The sequence below is a fragment of the Photinus pyralis genome, unplaced genomic scaffold (assembly GCF_008802855.1).
Source record: "Photinus pyralis isolate 1611_PpyrPB1 unplaced genomic scaffold, Ppyr1.3 Ppyr1.4_LG2, whole genome shotgun sequence".
Lineage (NCBI taxonomy): Eukaryota > Metazoa > Arthropoda > Insecta > Coleoptera > Lampyridae > Photinus > Photinus pyralis.
In genome coordinates, this window is record NW_022170403.1 from 14,987,452 (window position 1) to 15,015,062 (window position 27,611).

Sequence of the window (27,611 nt, forward strand, 5' to 3'; positions counted from 1 at the left end):
CGTTAAACGCATTGTATTTGTGGAAGAAAGTTAAGTTTATTCTGTTTCAGGTTCAGGTTATTTCTCACACGTAAATGCAACAAAACGCAGTTAAAGTTACTGAAGGTGAAACTATTGCATTTCATTGGCGCCAAATACTACGCGATTTTCATAGTTCAACATCGCAACAAAGTGGTGCGTTCCGAGCTGTCTGTAACTCTAAAGATACCTCGGTTTAGAGCACGGTTGCTTTTTGTCCTAGGCGTACAGAGATTCTGCAGCCCTGTTCATTTCTTCCGAACACTCCGCAGCCAGTACTCTCCGTAGTTTTCAAGCCATCTGTGTAATACACGATTCCATTCAGCTTTACGTTATTGGAATTGTCCTCCCAGTCGTATCGAGCAGGGAAACAGTTTTGTAAAACAAACTGTTTTAGTTATCCTCTCAGTTATCATACTGAGGATTTTATCTTTAGAGATTTCATCAAAGATGAGCGAATGCGCCACCCTTGATGAGTTCAAGAGGGTCTCCAAAGCTGCCGTCGGAGTCGACTCGTTATAATTGCCACCGTAATTCCAAAGGAAGCTCTCAGTTGAAATTGAAACAATTGAGACAATTGAAACAATTCCATTATCGTTCTATAGAACTGTTCTAAATTCTCTAAGAGTACCAAATTTCTATTTGATGTGCCAAATTAGATACAGTCTTACATAGAAGAAGGCATATTTTAAATACTAATTCCAACATTCCAAGTATGAAATTAAATTGTAAAATTGATATAAACTACGTATTGCATTAAAACACTTAGCGGCAATCCCTTACACCATGGTACAAACTAACAACATAGAAGTGAAATATTTTTTGCAATATGCTGAGAGAGAGAGAAAATTTGAGTAACCAAGATGAATCTCGTGACACGAACAAAATAACTACTATCTTTTGAAGAAACATAACAAAGACAAACGCCTGGTTTGATGGTACGTTTCTGGGTATTATGAAATATCATAATAAATGTGGTTAATCTTCTTTCAGCTGGTTGTGGTACTTTACATCATCTATATCTTGCTCTTTCATATCTGTATCGCCCCACCCCCAAACATTTGTATGGTGATTGTCTACATTGTCTACAGCACATTTGGTAACAGCGATCCTCGATCCATCACCCGTACGCTGCGCTCTTTTTTCTATAGTCTCAATCGATACCGTCTTCAAATCGTACGCCCATCCAATTTTTGCGAAAAAGTCGATTAGCATAGTTGTTGTATTTAAGCGATAACCACCCAATTCCCCAGTTTTATAATCCCAAGGAAATACATGGTGATAGTTGTGCCAACCTTCACCATGTGCGAGAAAGGCTAGGGGCACATTTTCAACAGCTCCAGACGTTCTGGAAAAACAGTAAGTAAGTAATCGCTCGTCTCATGCAAAAATGAGGTCCAGTACCTATTCTAAACAATGTAGGAAACTTACGTTACTTACTTATCGTATGGTTTAGTTCCCCATATGTGAGCCACACTGTTGATCATAAATGTAATGTGTAAAGATACACAAAGCCGAAACATTGTTGTTGTGAACCAAGAGACCCAAATGTCCTCATTCCAGAAATACCATGGCACAAATGTCGGAATGAATAGGCACAAGACGGTAACTAATATTATGTAGTACCTGAAAAGAAACAGTGGTAAACGCAATAGTTTATTAGTTCCTTTAAAAGGTATAGTATCTTAGTGAAGCTGACGGTAGAGGTTTATAAGTGTAGGGAACAGCACCTTTGCACCTTTATTTTTGTATAGATGGATAATTTGATACTATTAGTTAGAGTTCTTGGGTTCTGCCACGGTCATACCGGCGATTCCCATCCCGGTACCGGTTTCTAGAGTTAAGCGGTTCCGACCACTATTTACATCCCGGTTTCAGTCATACCGGTAATTTAAACTCTTGCGTTTTGTTGTCTTGGCGAAAAGGTGAATGTTTTTGATTCTTAATAAACAACCTCACTTTTTTTCGATGTACAATTTTGTTACGTTATTGAACTGAAAATTGACCATTTCTTGCAATTGGAACATACCGTATCCATTTTTAATTAAAAAAGGGTTGCAATTAAATTTTGAAATGGAAAATATGGAATCAATAATATGAGAACAGTTTATTAACGCGGCTCCTAGCGAGTTTATAATTTTGTTATGTCTGTCCGTCCGTTAGCACGATAACTCATAAACAAATGGACCGATTAGGATGAAATTTTGTAGGTGGATTCTTTATCAAATTTGTAGATCGGAATTCGTGAATTGGCAATGTAGTCCAAAAAATAAGGAAGGCCCTTTTGACATCTCGGTGAGTTATGAACCGAATTGTATGAAATTCAATATGCGTATAGGTTTAGCCATATAAAACGCTATTCCAAAAATTGAGCCTAATCGATCAACATTCACAGTGCCCTTTTCGCATCTCGACCATTTACAAACCAGATTGCATGAAGGTATTTAAATGAAATTTGATGCATAGTCACTTGGAATAAAAGCAAATGTAGCCCCATTTTCTAAATTTGGTTTTGCGCATGCGCAGTGCCAACTTTCTTATTTATGGAGGCGTTCAAATGAAATTTGATACATAGCCACTTGGAATAAAAGTAAATCTAGCGCCATTTTCCAAATTTGCTTTTGTGCAGGATGTGCAGTGCCAACTTTCTTATTTATGGAAGCAATTAAATGAAATTTCATACATGTACACTTTAAATAAAAGCAAAAGTAACATCAGGTTTAAAATTTGGTTTTGCACATACATAGCCATACTCAGGAGCTCGTTTTCTATATTTGGTTAGTTTATTTAAGCTTACAGATGACTGCTGTAGTATTTGTTAGTTCATCATCTGTAGGTTACTAAATAACTCACGATATAGGCGCCAATGCCAAAGTGGCCGATTATGCAACACACAATACAAATTAAAATATATAAACTGCAGAAATCGGCGCGAACAGTATTTGGGAGAATGATAATGAGTAATAACTTCACTTCTTCGTTATTACAAACATTTCCGATGCCGAAAAAACAATAGTCCCCACGGGCATAAAAATATCGTCGAGATACCCAATGCCGGCATAGTAACATTGAATAATTAAATCCTTTACTCAACGATAGTAATGAACGCCGGGACGGTGGTGCCACGATGAACGCCGTCGGGATGTACATTTCCGGAATGGCAGGCACCGCTTTGAAGACGTGGCAGTTACTTTAACATAAAATTAGTTTTGTTCTGCCAGATATCCAAATCTACAGCTTAAATATCTTTTCTGCGGATACTGTAAAGGGAACATTCACAAGAGTACGGTGGGTGAGCTATATGGAGACCACTAAGTCTTTCAATTTCTCACCATTAGTATGTGGTGCAGTGTGGGGGTGGGCACAAACCGATGTGAACAGACCAATTTGATATTACTGTTAATGAATAAATCATAACACCCTTCCAATTCTGTTTTTACTCAATTCTGACTTCCATGAAATATTGACCGAGGCAGTCGTTGCGAAACATGCGTCGAGAGCGCACTTGCACATAAGGACCGTTGAACGACGTTTTCAAAAAACAAAACTCGATATTGTGAGCGCGAAGTTGGGTCGAAACCGAAGAAGTGTGATGAAGGAGGATAGAATAGAGGACACAATTCTCTCCACATTGTGGGTCGCTCTAAAATGTGGCCATGTCGTGTGAAACTATCGAATATATTTTATTAAAAAATTGACTTAAGTATGTACAAAGGGGGGCGCCAAATTGTATATCATATTCTACTTACTTTCTCTGAAATCGAACAACTGGATCTGCTTCCAGGTCGCTCATATCTATCGTCTTTCCCTTTCGTTTAACCTCTGAATGACGTTTCACCATTAACCAACCAATATGCGAAAAGAAGAATCCACGATTGGAGTTATGCGGATCGGCATCAGTTTCCGTAAACTTGTGATGAGCTCTGTGATCCCGAACCCATTCATAGATGTAGGTTTGTAGCGCTAGAGTTTGCGCAATCATCAAAGTGATTCTTAACATCAGTCTAGCCTTGTAGGTTCGGTGAGCCCATAGCCTATGTGCACCGGCTGTTATTCCTTGTCCTGATATGAGACCAATCAAAGTCGCTAAAACAAAACAAGAATGTAAAGAGTAGATATTCTAGCATGCAACAATAAACCTTACCACTTACCCCAAAAAAAAGTGTACCACGAACGCAAAAAGAAACATAGGTAAAGACCGTAAAGTCCACTAATATGTAGCAATGTAAACAGAATTACGTTCCTCCACACTACTTTATTTTCTTTTCCAGATGCTTTCACTGTCTCTCCGTATTGAGGAGTAGGTTTTCCTTCTTTTTCTTGCATTGAGGGCGATAACATTGTAGAGGAGATCATTAAGTGTAACCTAACAGTGATCTAAATAAGAACACAAATCATTAATATGATTAAAAATAACTAATAGACATCTGTATTTTATATTTCTTTTTCTACTCATATTAAATAATAGGTAGAATACTGATGCGTTTTTAATTGTGAAAGTTATCTATTATTCAATGTGTTTTCATTATTCAACTGTTGTCAGCCAATCGTATTCCGAGTTTGTCATTACTCTTCAGGTCACATTGTAGGGTTGCCTTGGAAACGTGTGTAGCAAAAATCAAGATCTCGGATCGCGATAAATTCAGTTGTCAAACATTAATGTCAATCAAACAAATTACGAGAAATCAGTTTTGTGAAAATTACGTGAAAATGGACAGTAGTGCAATTATGATGAGCAGTGGCGACGATATAATTCTAACGTCTCCGTATTTTACGTACATTGCTGATTTTGTCAATTGTTTGATGACATAATAAAACCATTATGGATAATGTTATTATTACTGTAATTATTGAATACAAGTAGAAAAAGTATAGTATTTAACTCGTGAGAAAGGCATTATTCACTCAGATAATTTACGCCACTCGTCTTCGACTCGTGGCGCAAATCTTATCTTCGTGAATAATTGCCAACTTTCTCACTCGTTGAATAATATACTATTATTTGCCAGGATTTAGTGTTTTAGGGAGTTTTTTGCACGCAGACAATATGAAGACATACTGCCATTGAATTTATAACTTTTAAATTCAATGATACTACCTATATTTCATTACATGGGTTACGAGTCGTTGTGTCACTGTGTAACCAAGTGGCGCCCGCATTACCAGAAGAAATGGAATACGAGCAGATTATTAATTTAATCTATCAATATTACAATCTCGCACCATTGGAAATAATTACTGAAGCATTTCGGTCTCATTCGAGGAAGCAACAGGATAGAGAGACAATACAGAGTAGGTATTTACATGGACTACAAAAATTGGTAATAAACTGTAATTTTGGGAGTTTTCTGAAAATAGTCTATGGATTAAGCTCCAAGAAGATACAAAGTAGGACAAAACTAGGAATCTGGACCTGGAAAAGGCTGGGGAGATTTAGAGAGGAATGTAACTGAATGAAATAGATGCCCACCAACTACAAAGAGGACTATATTTTATAATAATTTAAAGATAAATTTTAATTACAAAGATAATCATGTTGAAGCTACTAGAAATCACTAAACATTCACAAATTCAAACAGGAAAATGATTACAAAGACTATAAATGCTACAGGTGCAGGTACAGGTTTATATGATACATTTTGTAAATTAAAGGGGCATTTGCAAAAGGTATACACGAAAGCCAGGAGAGTGTACAAGGTAAATCCAGTCATTCATCAATGAAATTGAGGAAATTTTACAAATAGGTACGTTGTTCTCCCACTAAAAAAAAAAGATAATACTGAGTTAAGGGATGAGTTTTTTTATAGATATATGCGTTTGCGAATCCGTTCACTAATTGCCAGAGATTAATAAAATATGGATGATAGCAATTAAAGTTCCATGCGTTCTCAACTAACGCCGCAGCTGTTGGTTCAAACGAAGGGCACTTTGATACGGCTCACAAAAGAAAAAGGAAACTGAATGTGGGCAATCGATAACCACAAATCGCAATGCCACAAAATGCGCGGTAATATGGCGTGGTTAAAATTCCAACAATAGATGGAGCCATGCCATCTATTCAAAAGTAACGAGAATCATTCAACAAAATATACCGTGAACAATAATAATGCTTCTAATGAAGATAATAAACCGTTACAATATTCCGAATTTCATCCAAATCGGTAACGCTAAAAATGGCGGAATGTTTTTATTTGATTTGGCATTAGTTTTATCTTCATTCGAGGTGCCTACATACAAAATTTCATTTAAATATCGTAACAGATAAGAAATTGGCGGACGGACAGACAGACGGAGACAGACAGACGGGTAGACGGCGATACAACATAATAAACGATCTCGAGGATCCTCAATAAACGGCAAAAGTTATTATTATATTATTATATTATGGTACATGCAAAAAATAGATTTTTTGCCATATCTTTTTTCTTAAAGGGCACAGAAAATTCCTTTCTTGGTTTGGTACAAGCCTCGACACCATAACGAACTAAATGTCGACAAAAGTAAAACAGTAGCTCTTAAGATAAAGAACTAGTAGCGTCCAGACGAAAGGACGCACGGACAGAGTGGCCACAATAGCGCATTTTTTTACGTTTGTGGAATTGCGCAAAAAATGTAAAAAAGATGTCGAAGTTCACCCTTGGGAAGTTTCACAAACATCCATGTTAATTTTGTATGACCCAATACATATTCATTTTACTAAAGACATTACTAGTGAAGCTACAATATTGAAATTCTCAGAAAAATGTTTAATCGTGATATAGGTACGATCAAGGATAAGTTTGATAAGATTCGAGTCGAAAGTTACAGGTTCATGGGAACATTACATGAAAACTCTTAGAATTAAGCTTGTTACCTAGATTAGTACGAGAGCAGCGGTAAGAGAATATTTTCATGAGAAATACGAAAAAAAATTGTACTACGACAGGATCAAACAATAATGTACCTACCTAGATCGCCAAATCATTACGTACCTGTAACCAACAACTACTGGAACGGAAAATAAACTACAGGTTCCAAATCCTTATTATAACGTGGAACTTGTAGGTGCAGAGGTAAACTAACAAGTACTTTTTAGGATTTAGATTGTGGGAGTACCTAATTTAAACTGCCAAAATATAAATTCAAAAAACTGCTATGTAAAGACATGTTAAATACTTTATTTCGCAACTTGATCTGAGAAAGTGCTAACCTTCATTATTATTTATAATGTATTGGAACATGAGAGAATACCTACTTAGGCTACGGAATATTTCCCAGAAAGTACCTACGCATTTGCTGGTACCAACTTGTGAAGTCATGTGAATTTAATTAGGTAGCTTGGAATTATCAGAATATTTTTATTGCAATCCTTTGTTGGTCGTTTGTTGTTACATTTTGACGTTTGTCGGTTGACCGTTATTTAATTATTCACATTTCAAAATTTGGGCGTATAGTTAGTTTTTTGAATTTTCAAAATATTTTAATTGCAATCGTTGGTTGGTCGTTTGTTGGTGTTTGTAAGTTACATTTTCACTTTTTTGGTTGATCGTTATTTAATTATTCACAATTCAAAAATTTGGGAGTATAGTGAGCCCCCCCCTCCCCCGAAGTTGCAATATTTCATTTTTGTTAGTTGTAATCGGTTGTTGGTCGTTTGTTTGTATATGTTGGGTATTCTTTACCGTTTGTTGGCTGATAGCATCTTCAGAATAAATTTTGTAAGTTTTGGGCGTGAAGTTTGCCCCCGATATTCACGTTTGTTGTTTGATCGTTATTTAATTATTCAAAAATTCAAAAATTTGGTGTCCATGTCGATGTAACGTTAACGTTTTAACTTTCAAACCGCATCCAACTTTTTTATTTGAAATTTAAAAAATCTAAAAGCACAAAATTCCGCCGTTGTAGAGAGATTTACAAATTTTTAAATTTATCAGAACGGTTTACGACGATGAGGTCCATTGTCGGCGTACGTGGGTCCGTCGGCGTAGTGTCTCTAGTCGGCGGTATGGACTATCAACACATCGTGTTTCAATTGACCTGTAACGTTGGCCGGTAAGAGTTTTCTACCGGCGCCGGCGGGTAAGAGTTTTCTACCGGCGGGGAGAAGATGAAAAGTAATTGAAAACCCTCTCCATATAGTACCAAAGAACGTCATTGAGTTTACTGCGATGGATGCTGCCTACATACGTACTAGATTTAATAAATGATTAAGTGCATGCAACAAACTGGGCATCATGACAGCTGCATCATGCCTGTCCATGGCAATTTTGGATATCCAGTTCATCGCTTTCCATTTTGTACAAAATCATTATAGTGATATCTTTTGCATTTTTGCACTTACTTTCAAGAAAGTCAATGAATGATCACTTGCACCTTGGTGCTATCGAGTCTTACATAACGCAGTATTTGGATCATGTAGTGCTTGTGTGAGAAATCTGGCGTACTGTCGAACACAGTAGTGAAATACTATGATATGTTCATCATGACCGTCAAGAGTATCAATCCGTTCGAGGTTCCCTCTTCCACCAGCAAATCCGGTTGCTCAACTACTAACGCTTGGTTCATTAGGTAAATCTTCAAGTTCGCCACGTCCGCCACTAGAAGACGGAACAGCTTTCTGATTTGGAGTGACACTAGTACTATCTTCTGTATCACGTTCAGATTCGGCTCTTTGGGTGGTCGACTCAAAATACTTTAGTAAAGCTCCCTTATTCTTCTTATTTTCTTCCTCTGGGATTGTTTACTTCTTGTAAAAATTGTCGCCATGTTTATGCTTCGTCATGATCTGAATCTAGTGAATATTGATTTGTTATGAATATAATACATTTACATTTACATTTTAAGTATATCTCTGCGTATGTCAGGTGGCACTTTGCCACTTTTACCTGAAATGCAAGCCAACAACCAATTGGTTGTCGTATGTAAAAGTTATGCACGTTTTACTTTCAAAAACAGCATCTCAGGAAATAATTCGTGGGGGGGGGGCTCCTCTTTAGACAGCGAAATTTGATGGCTGTCTGGCACACCGTCAAGGTATAGGTTACCGTTACCTACTGCAAAAAATTCCAGGACTCTAGGACCATTCCCCTAAAAGTAGTTCGAAACGGCAGAATTGGGTCCGGACGGACGGACGGACAAGACGCAAACAATAGCACATTTTTTTAATTCTTAAAAAATGCGCTAAAAATATTCGTATGCAATAATGGAAGTTGCCAATTAGGAATTAGCAACCTAGATATGGGAATGTTTCAATTTTAAATGTCAATAGCAATTGTTTTTTACTTTCCTCGCTAGAGAGAAAAATCGCACTTTCTTCACCCTTTTTAAAGACGAAAGTGTTGTTTCTAAAGTAGTTTCAGAAAAAAAGTTATTAATTCGCAGTGCCAAGCGCAATATATGTAACAATCTTGATCTAATGTAGGTAACTCGCCCCCAGATTATACACCCTGATGTAAATAAACAGTAAAATATTGGACCTACAAAAGAAATTAAATATGCTGCAAGAAATTCAATTATAAATTAACAATTTAATGTCGATACCCCAAATACAGCAACCATCAACGAATTGCTATAAAATTTATTATTTATATTTATATCATCGGGTTGAATATAATCTCTAAGAAAGCATACGTTACCTACAGTGATACTGTAAATTGGAAAATCAACATATTTGCGTAGAAAAACACATTGCAATTTTAGTACCATGATAAAAGAGTAATCTGTATTTGTAATTTGGTAGCTCCATGCTGCACTAGCAGTCTTGCCGTGAATTTGGCAAATAATAATCTAACACAATCATATAATTACTGGATGGATGCAATAACGAAAAACAAAAGAAATACATCACCTGAGTAATTTATTGAAACACCCACAGTAACTATTCGAAACATAAAATTACAATTGCTCTTAATAACCAAAGCTCACATACATCTTCCCAAAATTCCCCTGGCTGGACAGTACATACAGTACGGAGTATGTAAAGTTGCCTATTGTCAATCGCCAAATTTGGCCATTTATAATATTAATTTGTGATTGATGGCAGAAACAAACTTAGACCAATTATAATTATAATACACATTTTCTATCTGTATACTCCAAGCGACGCGGCGGAAGCTATCTCTCCGCGCTTTTGAGGAAAACTTTTAAGTTGTTTTTCCAAGATAACTTATCTATAAATGAAGTTGGAACAATTTCCAAATTTTCCAAAATATGGCACCCTAACAGCCCTCTCGACGTTTAAAGATTATTTTAAAACATTTTAGTAAACCCCGGCGTTATTGTCTAGCTCAAGCATTCACCTTTCACAGGAATATTCGACTTCTTCATCTTCGCTCAGAATGCAGATATCGTGGAACGAAATCAAGCGTTTTCGGACAACGGAACAGGTGTACTGTCCAGCCTTAAGCTAGCAAACCGTAGTCGAAAATGATTAATATCCACGCGCTCTGAGTCGTCGAATCAATATGGATCATTAACTTCACTCGTATAGCGTTATGTTTGGCATTTTTATTGTAAATTATGGCCCATTTGAATGTAGAACAAAGAAGAAAAAGACACCAGTTCCACGCGGACGAAACAAAGCGCAATCTTTGATTTCTTTCGTGCCAATCAGTGCCGTCTTCGTGGAAATATACATTCGGGCCGCTACCTTATTAAGCGGCAGAGCAAAGCGATACAAGCTTTATAGGGGAGTCGATGGTGTCTGTATGTCCGTCTGTCCGTGAACACGATAACGGTCAAACGCTTGGACCGATTTGGTTCAAACTTTGCACAGTTAACGTACATACCACAATGTAACAAGCCAATTGAAAATGGGTCAAATCCAATCACTCCGTGGAGTCACACCAAGGTGCTCTGTCGCTTTTTTAGACGCTCTTTATGGGTTTATTTCCTTTTAGAAAATACCAACCGCGAATATTTAAATCGAATTTTAACGCGAAAATTCAGTTATATACCTAATATACCTATGCACGCGTTAAATGGTCCAAATTTCAATGTGTCGCTATCTGTTCGAGGATTTCTTGCTCCGAGAGTCAATGGAAAAATGTAATTTATTAAGGAATTTATGTATTTTTTAGGTATAGTTGCAACTTGCAACCATATTGTAAAGTGCAATTCAATCGTTTAAATGCAACTTTTAGGCAAAATGGAGAATACACATTTAAAAAAAAGCATATATTCTTAAATCAACTATTTAAAAAAAAAACTGTACTTAGTTTAATGTAGCCAACGCTGCTTTAGAAATTATAGGTACCTAAATACCTCTATACCTACACACGTATTTAAAAATTAACGCTAACATGAAATAAGGAAGGCGCACGTTATGTATTTAAATTTGTTATAGGTATGTTCACAGTTGCGTGACGTGTCACTGACCTTGCATTGAAATTTTACATTATGCCAAACAGTTTTTAAAATATTTTCGACATAATTTGAAATTCGGATTGAGCACCCCGCAGTGTGTGAAAATCTATCTTGCTTTAATATTCGTCATTTAGATGCCATTCGATCCGTAATTTTATGTCGCAAATATTAATAACAAATCAAAATGTTGACTACTTTAAAATTATTTAGAAACCTTAAACCCCCAAAATTTTACATTAATTCAACTTTGACAAATCCAAATCAAATAAAAAATTTATACATTGTCCTCTACACCCGAGAACGGGCAGAAAAATAATAAAAAAATTATCAAAGTCCTCATTTTTGTGTGGCAGATCAGTGTTTTATTAGCCAGTATTGACTCCACCATCAATATGATCTTGTCGAAGGCTACCACATTCCCTTTGTCGGTAGCCGCTTCCGATGTCCCGTTCTCCCACAATTCTCTTTTGAAGTTTTGACTCCACCATCAGTAAAATCTTGTCGAAGGCTGCCACATTCCCTTTGTCGGTGCCAGGGGGTAATTACCAGACCTAAAATTTGTACAATACTTCTCCTTCGGGGGAAGTCCTTCAGTACGTCCTCTTAACTTCCCTATACCTACTTCCCCGTACCTCCCTTTACTTCCTCATACTTCCCCTTACTTCCCAGTACTTCCTTGTGCTTCCCCCGAACTTCCCTTATACTTTCCCGAAATTTCACTGTAAGTATATATAGACTTTAGATTTGCTTTTTCAATGTTATACGTAGTAACGCTTATAACGTGTCCACGAAAATGCATTGTATGCCAAATGCGAATGGATGTGAAATGAATACTATACATGAGATGAAAAATTAGATAAGTCTTAATCGTCATTTATTCACTTACGTATTTAATATTTACCTTTGTATTTAGGTACATGAGGTTTGAGAGAATTTTTAATATGAAAGAAATTAAGACATAAGTAAATAATTGACCTGCCATGCCTTTATTGCAAAATTTTATAATAACATATATACGGAACAATATTAATATATATGTATACAGGATCATTCTTGACGAGCGTATATTTAAAAGTTTAAAAGTTGAGAGCTTTGAAAAAGTGGCGTAGTTTCACTTTTTTAGACTGTTACGCATACCATAAGAAAATTCGATCTTTCTTTAATAAATCACTGAAAACTGTGTTGCAATATCTCTCACCGTTTTCGAATAATAAATTAAAATTGGGTCCCTATTTAAAATAACAAAGTTGATGGCTACTTCCGGTATTTCCGGAAGTGGCGCCATCTTGAAAATATTTTAGTTCAATTCATCATGTGCCAAAACCCTTAAAGGACTTATCAGTTTAGTTTCATTTTCAAAGGTTTTCCATGTCTTTCTAACTGACTCATCAAGAATGGCCCTGTACAGGGTGGTGACTTATTGCGTAACGCATCATAGGGATTTCAGTGTAAAATTCACAACATGCGATTATTGGCTCCCCAAATTATTTTAGAGCATAAATCTATTAAAGTTTTTCGTAGACAAAATTTTTTTACGCCAATCAACCGTATTAGTTTTCAATTTTTTTCATATAAAGACGGAAAATTGGAAAAATAAAACCCGCATCTTTTTCAATAATCTGCGATGCCATGGAATTTTCTAAAACAAAAAGATAACCAGTTATCAATTAGCAGCAGTTCGAAATGGATTGTATGATCGACTTGGTTACTGTCTTGCAGTTAATGGTGACTTCTTCGAACATGTATTTGTAAATTGTTATATTAGGAAACCGTTTTTATTAATTTGGTCTTTCTTTATGTTGAATTCGCTGTTCTAAATATAATACTTTTTTCTCCAACCACCTGAATAAGACGCTATTTTGTGACAGTATTCGGTACGTAAAATTGACGTTTTGCGGATTAATCGCTTTCACCATGGCAACTGTACAAAAAGTGGATACTTTTGGTCCTAGTACCAAAAAGAAATTGACCTTGAAAGTTGGCCAATTAAAAAATTACAATCACGGAGATATGTCACATTGACATCGTTTTACATTGCAGATTGTAAGATATTTCTATACATACAAATCAAATAGTGATGTTACCTATACGTATGTACATGTATTGAAAATGATTTACGCTCGCTATTTTTATTTAAACCATGTGTAACGTAATTTACATATTCCGTGAACGTAATTTTAATACGTATACAACTCGCCGTCGCGCGTAACGCCATCTACTTCAGACCCATTGCACTATTATCTGTCATTTTGAATTCAAAATTTGAAAAAGTTAATTGCAATTAATTTTAATTAAAAAACTGTTAGGTAAGTTCTTTATTTCAATACAAAATATAACAATATTAATTGTGTATACAATAGAAATGACTGAAACTGATAGCGACATGGATTGCACTCCGCCAGAGATTTTAGAAACGGCAGAACATGCTACCTCAAGATTTGCTCCCTCCAAAGTCGCGAGAGGTGAGAAGTAAGAAGTAAGAACGAATAGGTTATAAGTTAACCTAAAAACTAGAGTGGTATGACACGTGAGGACAAGAAAGCAGAAGTTCTTATACTAGTAGTGAAACTGTGACTGAATCTAAATTCGAATATAATTTGAAGTAAAGGGGGTCGGAGAAAAAATTTTATGTTTTATTCGTACAAAAAATGCGTTTTCGGGACTCGGAAGGTTGCTGGACTCCGGTAACGCGTCGTCCAGCAACTATCTTCCTCGTCCCGAAAACTGACATTTTTTGTACTAATGAAACAAATAACTATTTGATAGAATTTGATTTGTTTTATAGCAGACATTCCATGGCATGACGGATATTGGCGTAGTTTTTGTATTATAAAATTCCATGGCATCCCGATTTTACATTCACTAGAACCAGATATTAACTAAATCTGTGCTAGAACCAAAGAGTAGGTATATACTCTTTGTTAGAACTGGATTAAACCATTGAATAATAAATCTAATGATTAAACAAAATATAATACCTTAGTTATGGGATATCGCTGTTGGATATGATTACTGGGAGCATGTAGTAATTTTTTTCCACTTATATTTGTGGTTATAGATATGTGAGTATGTGTTAATGTTTTAATTGAGTAAATCTTATATCCGCATTGGATGTAAATAACAATAATGAATAAGGTACAATTGTGGTGCATTGAAACCGAACCCCAATTAACAGGTCATCTATAGTTTCCAAAAGAACATTAGTATTACAGGTTAATTGAAAACTGAAAAGATTAAAAAGTTTACTAAACCACGGAAAACAGTCTGTACGTCAATAGACCTAACCCAACCAGAAGACAATATTTAATCATGATACTACAACTTGTAGTATCATGATATTTAATGTAGAGTGTAATTCATATTCTTATCTACGGGACGTGAAGGAAAATATCCGCAACACCCACAAACAACGCACGCATCGCATATGTCATACACTGCGAAGTGAGAATGCGAATAGAAACGTCGACGTCAGGGTCAAAAATAATGTCACTTAAACCTGAACAGTCCCAGTTTTTTGTGATTGTTTGAAATTTTTTTTAAATTAATATGGAGGAATGCAGCACAAAATTCATCGCGAAATAGTAAAATGCTCTTTTTTGTGAGTGACGAAAGCTTTTGCATGATAATTGATAACTAATGAGTAATGTAAATGTTAAACTTCGGCGGCTTTAGGATCTAGTTTCTTTGTAGTGTAATTATGCCTAAGTTATTAACAAATTAAAACTGTCTTTGTTAGTTTTCTCTAAAAACGAATTATAAAAAAGTAAGTATAACTAGTTTTTGATTTTTTTGCTTCTATATATTAAGGTGGCGTTTACAAAAAGTGCAAAGTTGCCTTGCGATTTCCTCATTAACTTTGATTCGAGGTAAAAAAAAATAAACTTCTGTTAACGACCGATGGTTGCTAAGGGTTTAAGCTTGTGAATGAAGTTAAATTTGATAACAAATTATTATCAGTGTGTGATAAAAATGAAATAACTTCGCGCTCTTGCAACCTAACATTTTTCTTAAGGTATTCGAAAGACCTTATTTTTCTGTGGACAACCTACAAAAATTGTGCCAGGTTTTATTACAAAAAAACCGAGAAAAAAAATGTCAAAGTTCAAAAACTCTAAATTTTTTTGCCAACACTAAATTAATTCTAATTAGGAATTAGAATTATTAATCATTATGTTATCCTGTGACATTAAAATAAAAAAAAATAAATAAATTCCCAAGAGGTCACCATCCAAGTACTGACCTGGCCCGACGTTGCTTAACGTTGTGTCGGTGATCGGATGAGAACCGGTGTTTTCAACCCGGTCAGGTATGGCCGTTTTCAAGAACATTTCTCTTCTAAGGGAATTAATTGCAGAATCTTTTCTTTAAAAAAAGAGTACACGAAGAGGATGCGAATTTTGCAATTTGGGACTTTGAGAACTTTTTAAAAAATCGTAAACAATTTTCGCATGCTTGGTGGAAAGTGCGCCATCAAGATCGCAGAGGGAAATTCGTTGAGTCCGGTGTTAATAAAAAGATGCACAAAACAACAGAAGGAATCCAAAACAAAGCAATTTTCAGTTATGTACGAATAAAAAATTGACCTTAATTAATAATCGTTTAAGTTTTAAGATATAACATCCAAATTACATTTAAGTCTGTAAGAGGTCCACAAAAATTTTCCTGTTGGAGTTTGAACAATTTATGCCCGTTTGCACCTCGGTTTGCACCGACAAATTTAAGCGGAGCTTAGCCTAAGCGTAGCTTAAAATCCATGGCAACGATTATTGAGACAATGGTTACCATGGATTTTAAGCTACGCTTAAGCTAAGCCCCGCTTAAATTTGTCCTGCAAACGGCCATTAGTGTTTAATAATAAACCTGCACATACAGCAAATTAATATGACGTTTGGCATGTAAAAACGTTATTTGCTTTAAACTAGGAAGCTGCTCTGTCAAGAATTTGGCAACTGGTTTTTTCATGTAGCACACATACTGCGCCTTTAATTATTTGATTGCACTCTAATATTATTCAATGAACGTGAAATTGTTAATGTATGGAGTGTTTTTTCTATTGCCAAGTTATATACTCGTAGCTTACTAGTAAACTATATAAAGCACTGCTGGACAATTTTGTTTGCTGTTTATTTTTTCTACCGCCGAGATTGTTAGATGAAATATATGGTATATATTTTTTATTCCTTGACGAAAAATGCCATTCTATTTAAAATAATGGTCATTTAAAATGTGCTGTAAAATTTTTAAATTCGTCCATCTGGCATATTAATTCCACATTTTCAAACAATTTTGAAATTAGGTGTACTAGATTTTGGATGTAAAGGGAGATTTTTATGACCTTGTTGCCAATTATACATTAATTTATCGACAGTAGCTATGCCATAAAGACTATGGACTTAGAATTCCATTTACGTTCAAAATATGCAAAATATTCCGTTTTATTTTATATTTTGTATATTAAGTATATTACTAATCCGTTGCTAAAACAGTTTTTCTATTTGATGTGTGTAATCCATTAGGAATAGTGCTTCATCCTTGATAGGCAATTCAGATGACTAGTCCACAATAAAGAAGTTACCTACTAATAGTGTCGTCTTTAGTTGGAACACTGTATTTTAAATGGGAAACTAATTTTTTCCGTAAGTTGGAAAGTTTGGATAGGTACATCTCACATTTCCGAGCAAATTTGAAGGACGGATCATTTAAATGAATTTAAGATATGATAATATAATGCCATTTTTATCGTGATTGTGAAGGTCAGTATTTGTGAAATTTTATAGAGCATTGTTCACAAATTTTTCTTTAAGTAGGTGTTGTTGAGTGTGCCGTGCACACGAATTCCGAATTTCGAGTCAATACTGGTTCATTGTTGGTACCAGATACGTGCGTAAGTTTTAGTTTTATAATTATTACCTATGTGTGGCCTAATTATTTCAAAAGTACGTATAATTGCACATTTTAAAAAATTGTGCAGGATATAAATTTCACCAATTTTCGGCTTTAGAAGTAAAGTATATATTTCATGTCGATATAATATTAAAATCAGGATACACTTTAATTTTCTTGGATTCTTTGCTTTACTCAAAGATCATAGTTTCATAGATCATACTAGATGATATTTGCTGTAGTACCTACTTACCTACAACGTCCATGTAAATGAGTTCATTAAGGAATTAAGCAATAATTGCAAAATACTACTTTACTGTGGTAACTTGTTTGTATTGGACTTTCCAGATTGGGCTTAGCTCATACGAAAAATACTACTACGTTTCGATGTGTATGAATCCGCTGAATTACGGTACATTTTAATATTTTTTCGAACAAGCATAAAATGTTAACATAACAAGTAAGTACTTCCGTACCTTAATTATAAAATTTGTACGTTAATGTACATTAAATTCCATTCAATTAACAACAAAACTAGTAGACGTAGACGTAGAGTAAATTATCTAACCCTATCATTTACATTAGAGTGGTTGAAGAATTTGGCTGCTTTGAGAAATTGCATGTAAATTAGTGCGTAGGTATAGCCATAGATACGTATTATGTGCATAGTTCAAACAGGACAGGATTAAATTGTACCATATTCTTTGTTACAGAAGAAATATGTCCACTAATATTGTAACCTCGCACTTGGAGACTGATGTAACACCGGAAAGCAAAGAGGGTTCCATTTCCAAATCAACTTACAAATGGAAACTTGTATGGTCACACGTTTTGATTATGGTATTCATATATGCTGGTGGTTTATATGGATTGTATCTGTTTCTTTTTTATTGCTCCTGGAAAACGTGCCTCTGGAGTAAGTGATTTATTTTTTGATACTATGGGAATGTTGATCTTAAAACCCTACAGAAAATTTTATATTTTAATGGCACTCCTGTTTTTGTTGAAAATATACTAAAATACAATATGAATTAGAAAAAGTATCTGTAAAATGTATGATACTTGACTGACAGTAATAAAAAAAGTAGTTTCTTACAGTTGCACCTATACCATAGATGCTTGTCGTATTCGGGATTGTATAAAAAAATGTTTAAACAAAATAACAGTGTCAGGTAGGTTCCGTGAGGTGCAATGTTTACTTGTAGCAAAACAAATTTTGCTCAAACATACAACGATTGTTACAAATTTTTTAGTTGCATTTTTTTTCCCCCGGTATCTATTCTGAAAAAGGTTTTCTTCATTGGTAAGGAAATTTTTGAGCGTGCGAAACATTCCACGTTTGCTTCGCTTAGGTATAACATAAATGGAAAGTGGCATGAGCAATTTTTTCTAATTTGTACAACCATGTTTTAGCCTACATATATGGAACCATATCCTTTCAAGGTGTTACAGCAGGAACACATCGATTGTGGTCGCATAGATCGTATAAAGCAAAGTTGCCATTAAGGATAATTTTAATGATATGTCAATCGATGACATTCCAAGGTCACATTTATGGTTGGGCAAGAAATCATAGAGCACATCATAAATTCTCAGATACGGATGGCGATCCTCACAACGCGAAGCGTGGTTTCTTTTTTTCTCACGTTGGATGGCTGCTGGTTCTCAAACATAAAGATTTTATAAATAAAAGAAAGACAATATGTGTGGATGATTTAGAATCGGACCCAGTTGTTCAATTCCAAAGAAAGTAAGTGGATCATTCTAATGGACCTATATCAAAAAGGCCAATGACCATGACGCCCAATTTAATACAGCGTTTCACACCTAACATGACCACAATGCCCAATTTTCGATAATGACACCACACCACCGTAAAAACTTTAAGGGTGACCACTACACCGAACTAAACACGGGTCAAATCAGTCTTTTTTGTTGTATGAAAGTAGTAGGTATGTAAATTGAATGTTGATCATTAGTTGAAGCCATAGTTCTTTTTAACGGAATGCATTATGGCTATTTGCTTCAAAAAGCAATTTACAAACACACTTCCGTCGCATAATTACGAACTCCTTTCTTTACCTCGTTGGTTTAAAGCAAGGATTCTGAAAGTGGTCGATATCGACCCCTGGGGGTCGAAATCGGTCTTGTAGATGTCGGCATAAACTGATTTTGGGGGCTGATGGGGTTTAAAAATCGACCCCTATTAATTAATATACAGGGTGGCACTTTTAAAACTTTCAATGGGCGATATCGTTTTTTATATTAGAGGTATCACAAAATGGCCAAAACCGTTTCGGTAGAATCGAGGGGGAACCAAAATGGTCATATAAAGAAGGAACCAACTTCAACCTCGTACCCCCCGCCACCCCCATGCCTAAATTTTGAATTGTGACGTATCACTTGTGATACATCATAGGAAAGCTCTTAAAAATGCTTTTCAGAAATACCATACATTGGTACATTTAAACTGCCCATTCACAATTTATGTAATAAATATGAGTAATTTGAGTAGGTATTTGATGAATTTGTCAGTGTTTGAAATAAAAAAAAATTTCTTAGACCTAGTGATGCTTTGGAAAAACAATGACAGCAATTTTTAGTAAATAATAATTTTCTATTGCTTTATTTGTTGATCGGTTATTATTTTTTAGTCTCGTTTTTTATAAAAACAAATACGCAAATATAAGACGCGTCACAAAGGTCAATCCGTATACGACAAAAAAAAGTCACCACGAGAACAGAGTCGAGAGTACAATCAGCAATAAAGTAATTAAAAATGAATTTTTAAAATTTTGGTACAGATTTAAATACAAAATACAAATGTAAATGGTATGTGGTATAAATGTATAATGATTATGGTAATTTAAACAATGAACATAGAGAGTAGGTAATTTCCATTTCGAGGATTAATTTGATAGTTGCATTGTGTATTTAAACAATGATAGTGGTTTGTTTATAACTCGTTGGTAAACAACTATCTTTTGATTTTAGATAGATCAGTATCTACACATGAGTCATTGTATAGTTGAGGTATTGTTTGCGGAATAGTTTGCAAAAAGCAACACCATTATGGCTAGCAACTCATTGTTCGTCATTAATCTGCATTATTTTTTAAAATCGGTCGATTCGTTTTCGAGAAAATTAGAATAATTTCCACTCATTCGGCTAGTGCGTAAACCATTTTGGAAGTAAAATCTGAATCAATAAATTAATTTTCACTATCCCAAGATTGTCACAAACGTAACTGACAGCAAATTAAATTCCTTCTTTCCCTCGCAACAAATAAGTGATATTTTTGTTTGTTTTGTTTTCTCTCTGAACAAATTAAGATACGTCGATTAAATACATTAAATAAAGATTTTTCTAACATTCTAACATTTTTACAAATCGGTCTGCTCCTTACAAAGTTATACGTAATTAAATAAATATCGATTTTATTGCCAAACAGGCATTTGCCATTTTCGAATCGCTTTTCAGCTCTCAAGAGCATTTAAGGGAACATATATTTCAAATTCCAACCAATCGAATCGGTCGGGTAGGCTGAACCTTGTTCACAAGAATCATGCCGCACGCACATAGACACATACGTACATGCAGACACTAGTACAGACATTTTTTAAAAACCACTGTTTTTGACTCCTAGGACCTTGAAACGTGTAATTCCGGTGAATTCTCAAAATCGAATTTTGGACTGATTTCAGTAACCTCCCAATGTTTTATTGGTGAGGTTAAAAACTAAGAAATGGTGATTTTTTCCTATCACAATGCAACCAATTAGTATTAAATATTCCTCGGCGAATAATACCCCTGCGTTGGAAGGTATTATTTCTAGGGATAGGTCGTGATTCTCATCCTTCTCGCATTCTAACTTTTTCTAAACTGCTTTAGGTTTTATGTTTTCTTTTCTCGCAAGATATTTATTTTTTTACCCAAAACCGTCATAAAACCTTCATTTTCATACCTATTTCAGGAAATTTTAGTTTCCATGACAGAAGCAATGAAACTTTACCAGACTACTTTTCCTCCCTCCTGTCACTTTACCGACTGCACCTGTGACCAGTGATGGTGTCTATAATGACTTCTGTCCTCGCTTCTGTCATCACTGACAGATTGACACTAACCAATAGTTCTATATGAAAATTGAAATTTTATATTAAAATACGATGTTGGATAAAATGTAATAAGTACAGAACTCGGAAAATAACATAAAAGTCAATAAAATGGCACTACTCGGCCCCAAATGGGCCCCGTACTCCAATATTTCCTCGCCAGTAATGTGTCGTTTTCCTGACTTTTATGTAAATACCTATGTCACTATGCCCCCGTACTATAGCTCGACTCTCCACAAATATTTACCAGTTCTTTTATGATTGTGACGTTTGATTCTTTTTCGTGAAACAGTAAAATTAAGTTCCAAAACTTTTGGGGACCATCAGAATCTTCCCGATGCGTTGAAATTGAAGTGGAATATTTGACGCACAGAAAGAGCAAATCCATCCGAAAAAAGTAAGGCTTGGAACTTCACCAGGATCTTCATGACGACTTCAATGTTTCGATGCACAAAAATATAAAAGAAAGAACCCACCAAGTCCGGGTGCGGGTCTGACTTTTACACATCAAAGTTCGCGTTCAGACCCGGGTCCGGGTCTTATCCACCAAATCTGGGTCCGGGCCGGGCCCGGATTTTACCCACATCCTATAGAGATAAAAAAATCCAATACTACTTAGATCACCCCATTTTATTAATTTTTGAAGAAAATATAGTAATGTTTTCTAACTGAAACAGACGTTGTTGTCGTAGTGGTCAAGTTGTTATTGTTATTGGGCGTTGTGGTCAGGTCCAGTTCAAACCATGAATTGAATCTAAAGCTCTTTTCTTGAACCATATGCACAAATAACGCTGTAATTGAATGATCGGTTTAATGCACAACTTTTTTCCTTTACAGGTACTATTTACCTTTGGTCATCCTTTTATGTTACCTACTACCAACTATTGTACCTTGGTATTTCTGGAATGAATCGCTTTCTATATCATGGTACACAGCAGCGATGTTCAGACACTGCGTTTCGCTAAACGCAACATACTGTGTGAATAGCATTGCACATTTGTTTGGCACAAAACCATACGATAAGTAAGTTCCACTGATAGTAAAATGAAGGAGAGAAAATTATAATTAATCATGTTTAAGGAGAATATTTGCTGTTGAAAATTCCCTTATATCAGTGGTCACGTATGGAGAAGGATGGCATAATTACCATCACGTATTTCCATGGGACTACAAAACATCCGAATTCGGAAATTCTCGCCTCAACCAAACCACAATGTTTATCAACTTTTTTGCGAAAATTGGATGGGCCTACGACCTAAAAACGGTAACGAAGGAACTCATTGAAAGAAGAGCAAGACGGAGCGGCGATGGGTCTAAATTTAATTTTGAGAATCATCACAATAATAACGATGTTTGGGGCTGGGGAGATTTCGATATGAAAACTGAAGACATTGAGGAAGTAAAAAAATACAACAAATTAGTAGAGTTTTAAGACACTATCGGATTTATTTATTACTTTTTTTGTATTGGTATCAGCCTTAAGTCGAAGATATTCACTAAATATTAATATCTAATTATGTGTCGTATAATATATACTTTTATTATGTTCATAAATTTGTGAATTTGAAATTGATTTCTAACGTATTCCCCGTTTTTCTTTGTTTTTAATTTTTGTTATTTTTTGTAAATAAATATTGTTTGTTTTCTAAACTAAACCAAAACTAAAAAGTCTTTCTGTAAATTCGTGTGGTGGTCTAGAAAAATTCTCGCCAAGAACAACGAAGGGAACTACCTTCCATACTTATATAGGTATAATTTTTTTCAATTCTACAAAACGCCGGTCGCACTAGAGAAATTATGTTTCTTTTTTTTAATTAGAAACTGATACATTACGGTCCATGGGGATGCTGCTGAACATGCTCATCCCTTACATAATAACGAGTTTTAACGAGAAGTTCTTGGAGCGTCGCTGTAGTCAACTTGTTGCTGAGACTGATTGAAATTCGCATTGTGTGCGGATGTTGACTGCAGACTGCAGAATGTTAGCAGTGTTAGTTAGGAAGGTTTTAAAATTCCTCAACGCTTGGCGCAATGGTTGTGGATTTGTTTCTTAAACATTTCCATTTTCAGGATCGAGCTTGCGAGAAATAAGATAAATAATTGAGACTTCGAATAATAATTGTTCGTACCGGCAAGTATCTGAAAATGGAGCAAATTGTTTTTACACCGAGTCCTTTGTACAGGGGTATAATGGATTTTAAATGGCTGAAAAATGAGCATATGAGGCTGATCATAGCATAGCGATAGCAAATGGCTTTCCAAGCGACTTGGTAATTTTCAAAGGTAAATGACTTGTACTGCATCGCCAACAAGACGCGACTTGAGATAACGTAGCCTTTGGATATCATCATTGCTTTGGTTTGAGTGTATGAGGCTATCGCTCAAAATTCCATGCAAACCCTTGAGTTTTCCTGAAAACTTAGGCATTGAAATCTTTGGAAGGTAACTTATCCATTCGTATACGAACTGCTGTTTGAGTTTGTTGGCGAAGTAATATTTGGCTCGCTAATTTTGAGCACTTAAGTAATACTCGGCTACGGAGAGCGAACTGAAGTAAACTAGGAAGTAAATGTCCTCGAATTGAGATTGATGTTCGGCTTCTCCTTCCTGATCAGTGATCATCAGTTAGATACAACATTTTTGATTGAACGTCTTTCAATTTCAAGCATTTTTGCTTGAGGCACAAGGTGAAGTTGGTTACCGTTAAATTGATACTTGATACTTTGGCATGTGCCTAGCGTACCCGCCTCTCCCAGAATTTTTTTTGCCACTGTCCTGGGCCGCGACATATGCCAAAGAATGTGGTGGATTTTGTGGATTGGAGAAGTTATGGGGGCCGGCTAACTGCGTGTTGTCTGACCCAAAATGGTACGGCCACAGCTTCGCCACCGATATAACTGCATTGGAGGGAACTCTGCTTCCTGCTTATAGCCTCTCCCTCTTCGTTCCATTAGTTACCGATGCTTCCATCGATTGATCTTAATTCTTTCTTCCTTATTGTTGTCTTTGTATTGCTTTCTTTCTTCATTTTGTGTTTGTCTCTGCTCCAATCTTCCCGTCCCTCTATGGGAACCCTCGAGGCCGCCACCATTTGGTCTATAGTGGTGTTCCATGGGCCCGGCTTACTGCCCATTCCGAGACACGTAGATTCTTGACCACCTACAGGATATGGCCTTTGTTCCTCCTGTTTATGTCCCCAAAATCTCTGCCTCATCTTCAGTCTCCTGGTGATCGTCTTTCCTTCTAGTAGTTCCTTTATCTTCTTTCTTGTGAGGTTGCTGTTTTCCATCAGTATCCTTAGTGCCCTCCGTTCCATCCTCCTCATTGTTTGTCTGTTACTCTTTGTTAGCACTGAGGTGTTAACAAGATTGTCGCTGCTATGATCGTGTCATTTTCAAGCTGTCCAGTATTTTCTTCCTTCTCTCATATGAAGTTCCGGAATCCGTGTGTAACCCAGAAATTTAATCTTGTGATTCATCCCCCTCCCGGCTATTGTGATCTTTCCTCCTTCCTTGTATTGGGTATTTCTTCCTGGGGCTCTTATGATCATGTAGGTGTTCTCGTTGTTTATTCGTAGGCCTACCATCTCAAGGTATATCTCGCTGGTGAGAGGGGACATCCTTGATTGATTCGTCTTGTTTTCATTAGATGTTTGGTCTTCTTCCCAAACCATTGTATACTAGTATAATCCCTTAGGCACGCGTTTATAATTCGTTAAGCCATCCTAATAATGACTATTGCTTCATGATTCTTGTATAATTGTCTGTTTCTTGCGGTGACCTGAGTTTTTGGATGCGGATCTGCACTGTCTCTTGCCATTCCTTGGGGACCAAGTGCATGGTTTATATCTCCTGAATTCATTCGTGTAGATCTTTTATTGGCCATTCTGATGCGTATTGTAGTAATTCGGCCTGGACCATATCCTGCCCTGGCATTTCCCCTTTTTCAGTCTTCCTAATATTATCTCCATCATTTCTTCCAGCGTGGGTGGTGGTGGTAGTGGCCAGTAATCGTTCTCCTCCAATAGCTGGACCTGTGCTTCTTGTTCCTTCTTCAGAAGCTTCTCCCATGCTGTCATTAGTGCATATTTTTTGATTCCTCCTTGTTTCCTCCTTCTGTTTTCCTATGTACTTTTCATTCCTCTCAATTAGCTCCTTCTTTGCTTCGGGTTTGTGTGGGTTTTGCCCAAACCTCTTCTGTGCTCTTCTATGGTTGCCCATGGCTTGCTTCCTGTTCGGTGACATGGGCGGTTTATGCCGCTCTAGTGTTTTCCCTGAGAACAATGTCTGAACGATAAAATAATACTAATAATAATAATAATAATAGTGTTTATTGTGTAAGAGTAATTCTAATAAATTACACACATTCGTCTTAAAAAAAGTACATCATGTCTTAAACAGTAACACAAATATAACTTCTAGACATTAAATATAAACTCAATAATAATAATTAATCTAGGCTTTAATTGGACACGTCCCCTAATGAGAGAATCCATAGCGGATTATGAAACGAAATTGGCAGTATTAAAAGCGAAAAACAAAGAAGGGAAACGTAACAACGTATAGCGAATATAACGAATAAAGATGCACACCAATTGAGGCCATCCGTCCTTGTGCTATCGAAACGAACAAATTAAAAAGATTAGCTTACGTTACCTATTTGATAACTTAATCCAAAGATTTCTTAACTTGAAACAAGGGGAACAAAATGGATGACAAAATACGACAATTTAAATTATAGGTACAGCTCTGTAAACATATAGGACACAAAAGGCAGGTCGCAAGCGAAAGATATTTTTAAGCGATGCAGATGGACGGTAACTTACTTGGAAGGCTTGTTGTTTTCTTATACATTGATAATATAATTGATTCATGATAGACGCCACAGTTTTAATTTTTCTTGCTTCCGTCCATATCTGGCAAACTATTGCATTCGACATCGAAAGACCATGTTTATAAGGGTGATGAAGGTTGGTGACATGTAGGTAAATAACCGATTCGATTTCAGCCCGAACCGAATTATTGCCTATTTGTGGCAATAATTCTTCCTGTTTAGTGGTTATGGAAAACGCCGATTTTTACGATAGAACTATTAATTTTAACAACATTGTACAATTTTTTTTTATGCATTTCGTACGTGTAACCATGGCCTAATAAGCGTGTAACCGCGTTGCTTGCTTCAAACTCAAAGCTTAGAAGAAGGAATGGCACATAGAAAAATACATTACCTTTAAAAAGTATCAAACATCCTTCACACATGGGATGCGGGAAACAAGATATGCGATTACTGCAATCTAATAATAGAGTTTGTTACTGAACTTAACAGCCCCATAGACCATTTTTGCAAATAACTTGAAAAGTAAAAAAGATAGGTAATTCGGGATTGCTTTACCTATAACTGCAAGAAACAATGTAAAAAAGCGGCATTGCATTCTAATAACATTACCAATATAATTTCAGGAGAACGTTAAGATGGGGGTCTTTTTTGACCCCATCCGGTATTAGGAAGGAAGTAAGGAGTGAATATTTTGAGGAAAGGAAATGAAATCTTGAAAAAAAGACTTTGACACAGTTCGTAGACATCTTTAAGTAATGATCTTATATATCCCACCTTCATTTTAAAAAAATGAGTTTGTTGGCTTTATTAAATTAAATTAAATTAAATTTCCTTTATTGCCCAACAGAACAACAAACATTCCAACTACAGGACAATCTGAAGTTACAAATATTAGAGTGTGCACAAATGTAATAATATCTTGAATCTTAATGTACCTTAATGTTAAATTACAAAATAACCAAAAACAAAACAGAACAAATTTATGTATACTTATTATATATTATTTGTGTTCAGAAACAATGACGCTCAGTTAGTTAAAAATGGGGAGTACGGCGAGTATCTTTTAAGTTTAAATGAAAGTGTGGATCGTAAAACCCTGAGAGAAATACAATAAAACAAACACCTTTATACTATAAGGGTTCAATTCCTTGAACTGGCCGTCAACCCTAGACCTGCGAACAAACAACTCTGAGGCCCTGAGTACTTCATATCCAGCAAAATGAAAAAAACAAATTACTTGTTAATCACGCTGGATGTTATGAGATGATTATCGCATCCCATATAGTATTTTTGAACACAACTTCAATGATCCAAACCCAACCTTTTCCCCTGGCAAGTCAAAAATTGTAAAGCATCAATTCGCGATATCAATCATATCAATGGGGTTAAAAAGGTCAACTGTAGATTAAATTCCATGCA

The 27,611-nt window shown here is 35.7% G+C and overlaps 2 protein-coding genes across 4 annotated transcripts; one reads left to right on the forward strand and one right to left on the reverse strand.

The window, feature by feature from the left end:
* Positions 1-609: 609 nt before the first annotated feature.
* LOC116164487 (acyl-CoA Delta(11) desaturase-like) lies at positions 610-7,425 on the reverse strand. Of its 2 annotated transcripts, none has more exons than XM_031478671.1 (5): positions 6,990-7,425; positions 4,170-4,395; positions 3,768-4,104; positions 1,459-1,644; positions 610-1,366 (listed from the first exon to the last, which is right to left on the reverse strand). In XM_031478671.1, exons 2-5 carry the CDS (start codon positions 4,372-4,374, stop codon positions 997-999), a joined length of 1,098 nt encoding a protein of 365 aa, XP_031334531.1. In that variant the 5' UTR covers positions 4,375-4,395; positions 6,990-7,425; the 3' UTR covers positions 610-996. The 2 variants fall into 2 exon arrangements, with proteins under 2 accessions (XP_031334531.1, XP_031334530.1); XM_031478670.1 differs by lacking the exon at positions 6,990-7,425 and adding an exon at positions 5,018-6,014 and having other exon boundaries at positions 4,170-4,463.
* A 9,703-nt stretch (positions 7,426-17,128) lies between these two features.
* On the forward strand, positions 17,129-22,880 carry LOC116162947 (acyl-CoA Delta(11) desaturase-like). Of its 2 annotated transcripts, XM_031476725.1 has the most exons (6): positions 17,146-17,245; positions 17,593-17,704; positions 17,958-18,160; positions 18,658-18,994; positions 22,194-22,379; positions 22,437-22,880. In XM_031476725.1, exons 3-6 carry the CDS (start codon positions 17,965-17,967, stop codon positions 22,786-22,788), a joined length of 1,071 nt encoding a protein of 356 aa, XP_031332585.1. In that variant the 5' UTR covers positions 17,146-17,245; positions 17,593-17,704; positions 17,958-17,964; the 3' UTR covers positions 22,789-22,880. The 2 variants fall into 2 exon arrangements, with proteins under 2 accessions (XP_031332584.1, XP_031332585.1); XM_031476724.1 differs by lacking the exon at positions 17,593-17,704 and having other exon boundaries at positions 17,129-17,245.
* Positions 22,881-27,611: the final 4,731 nt, after the last annotated feature.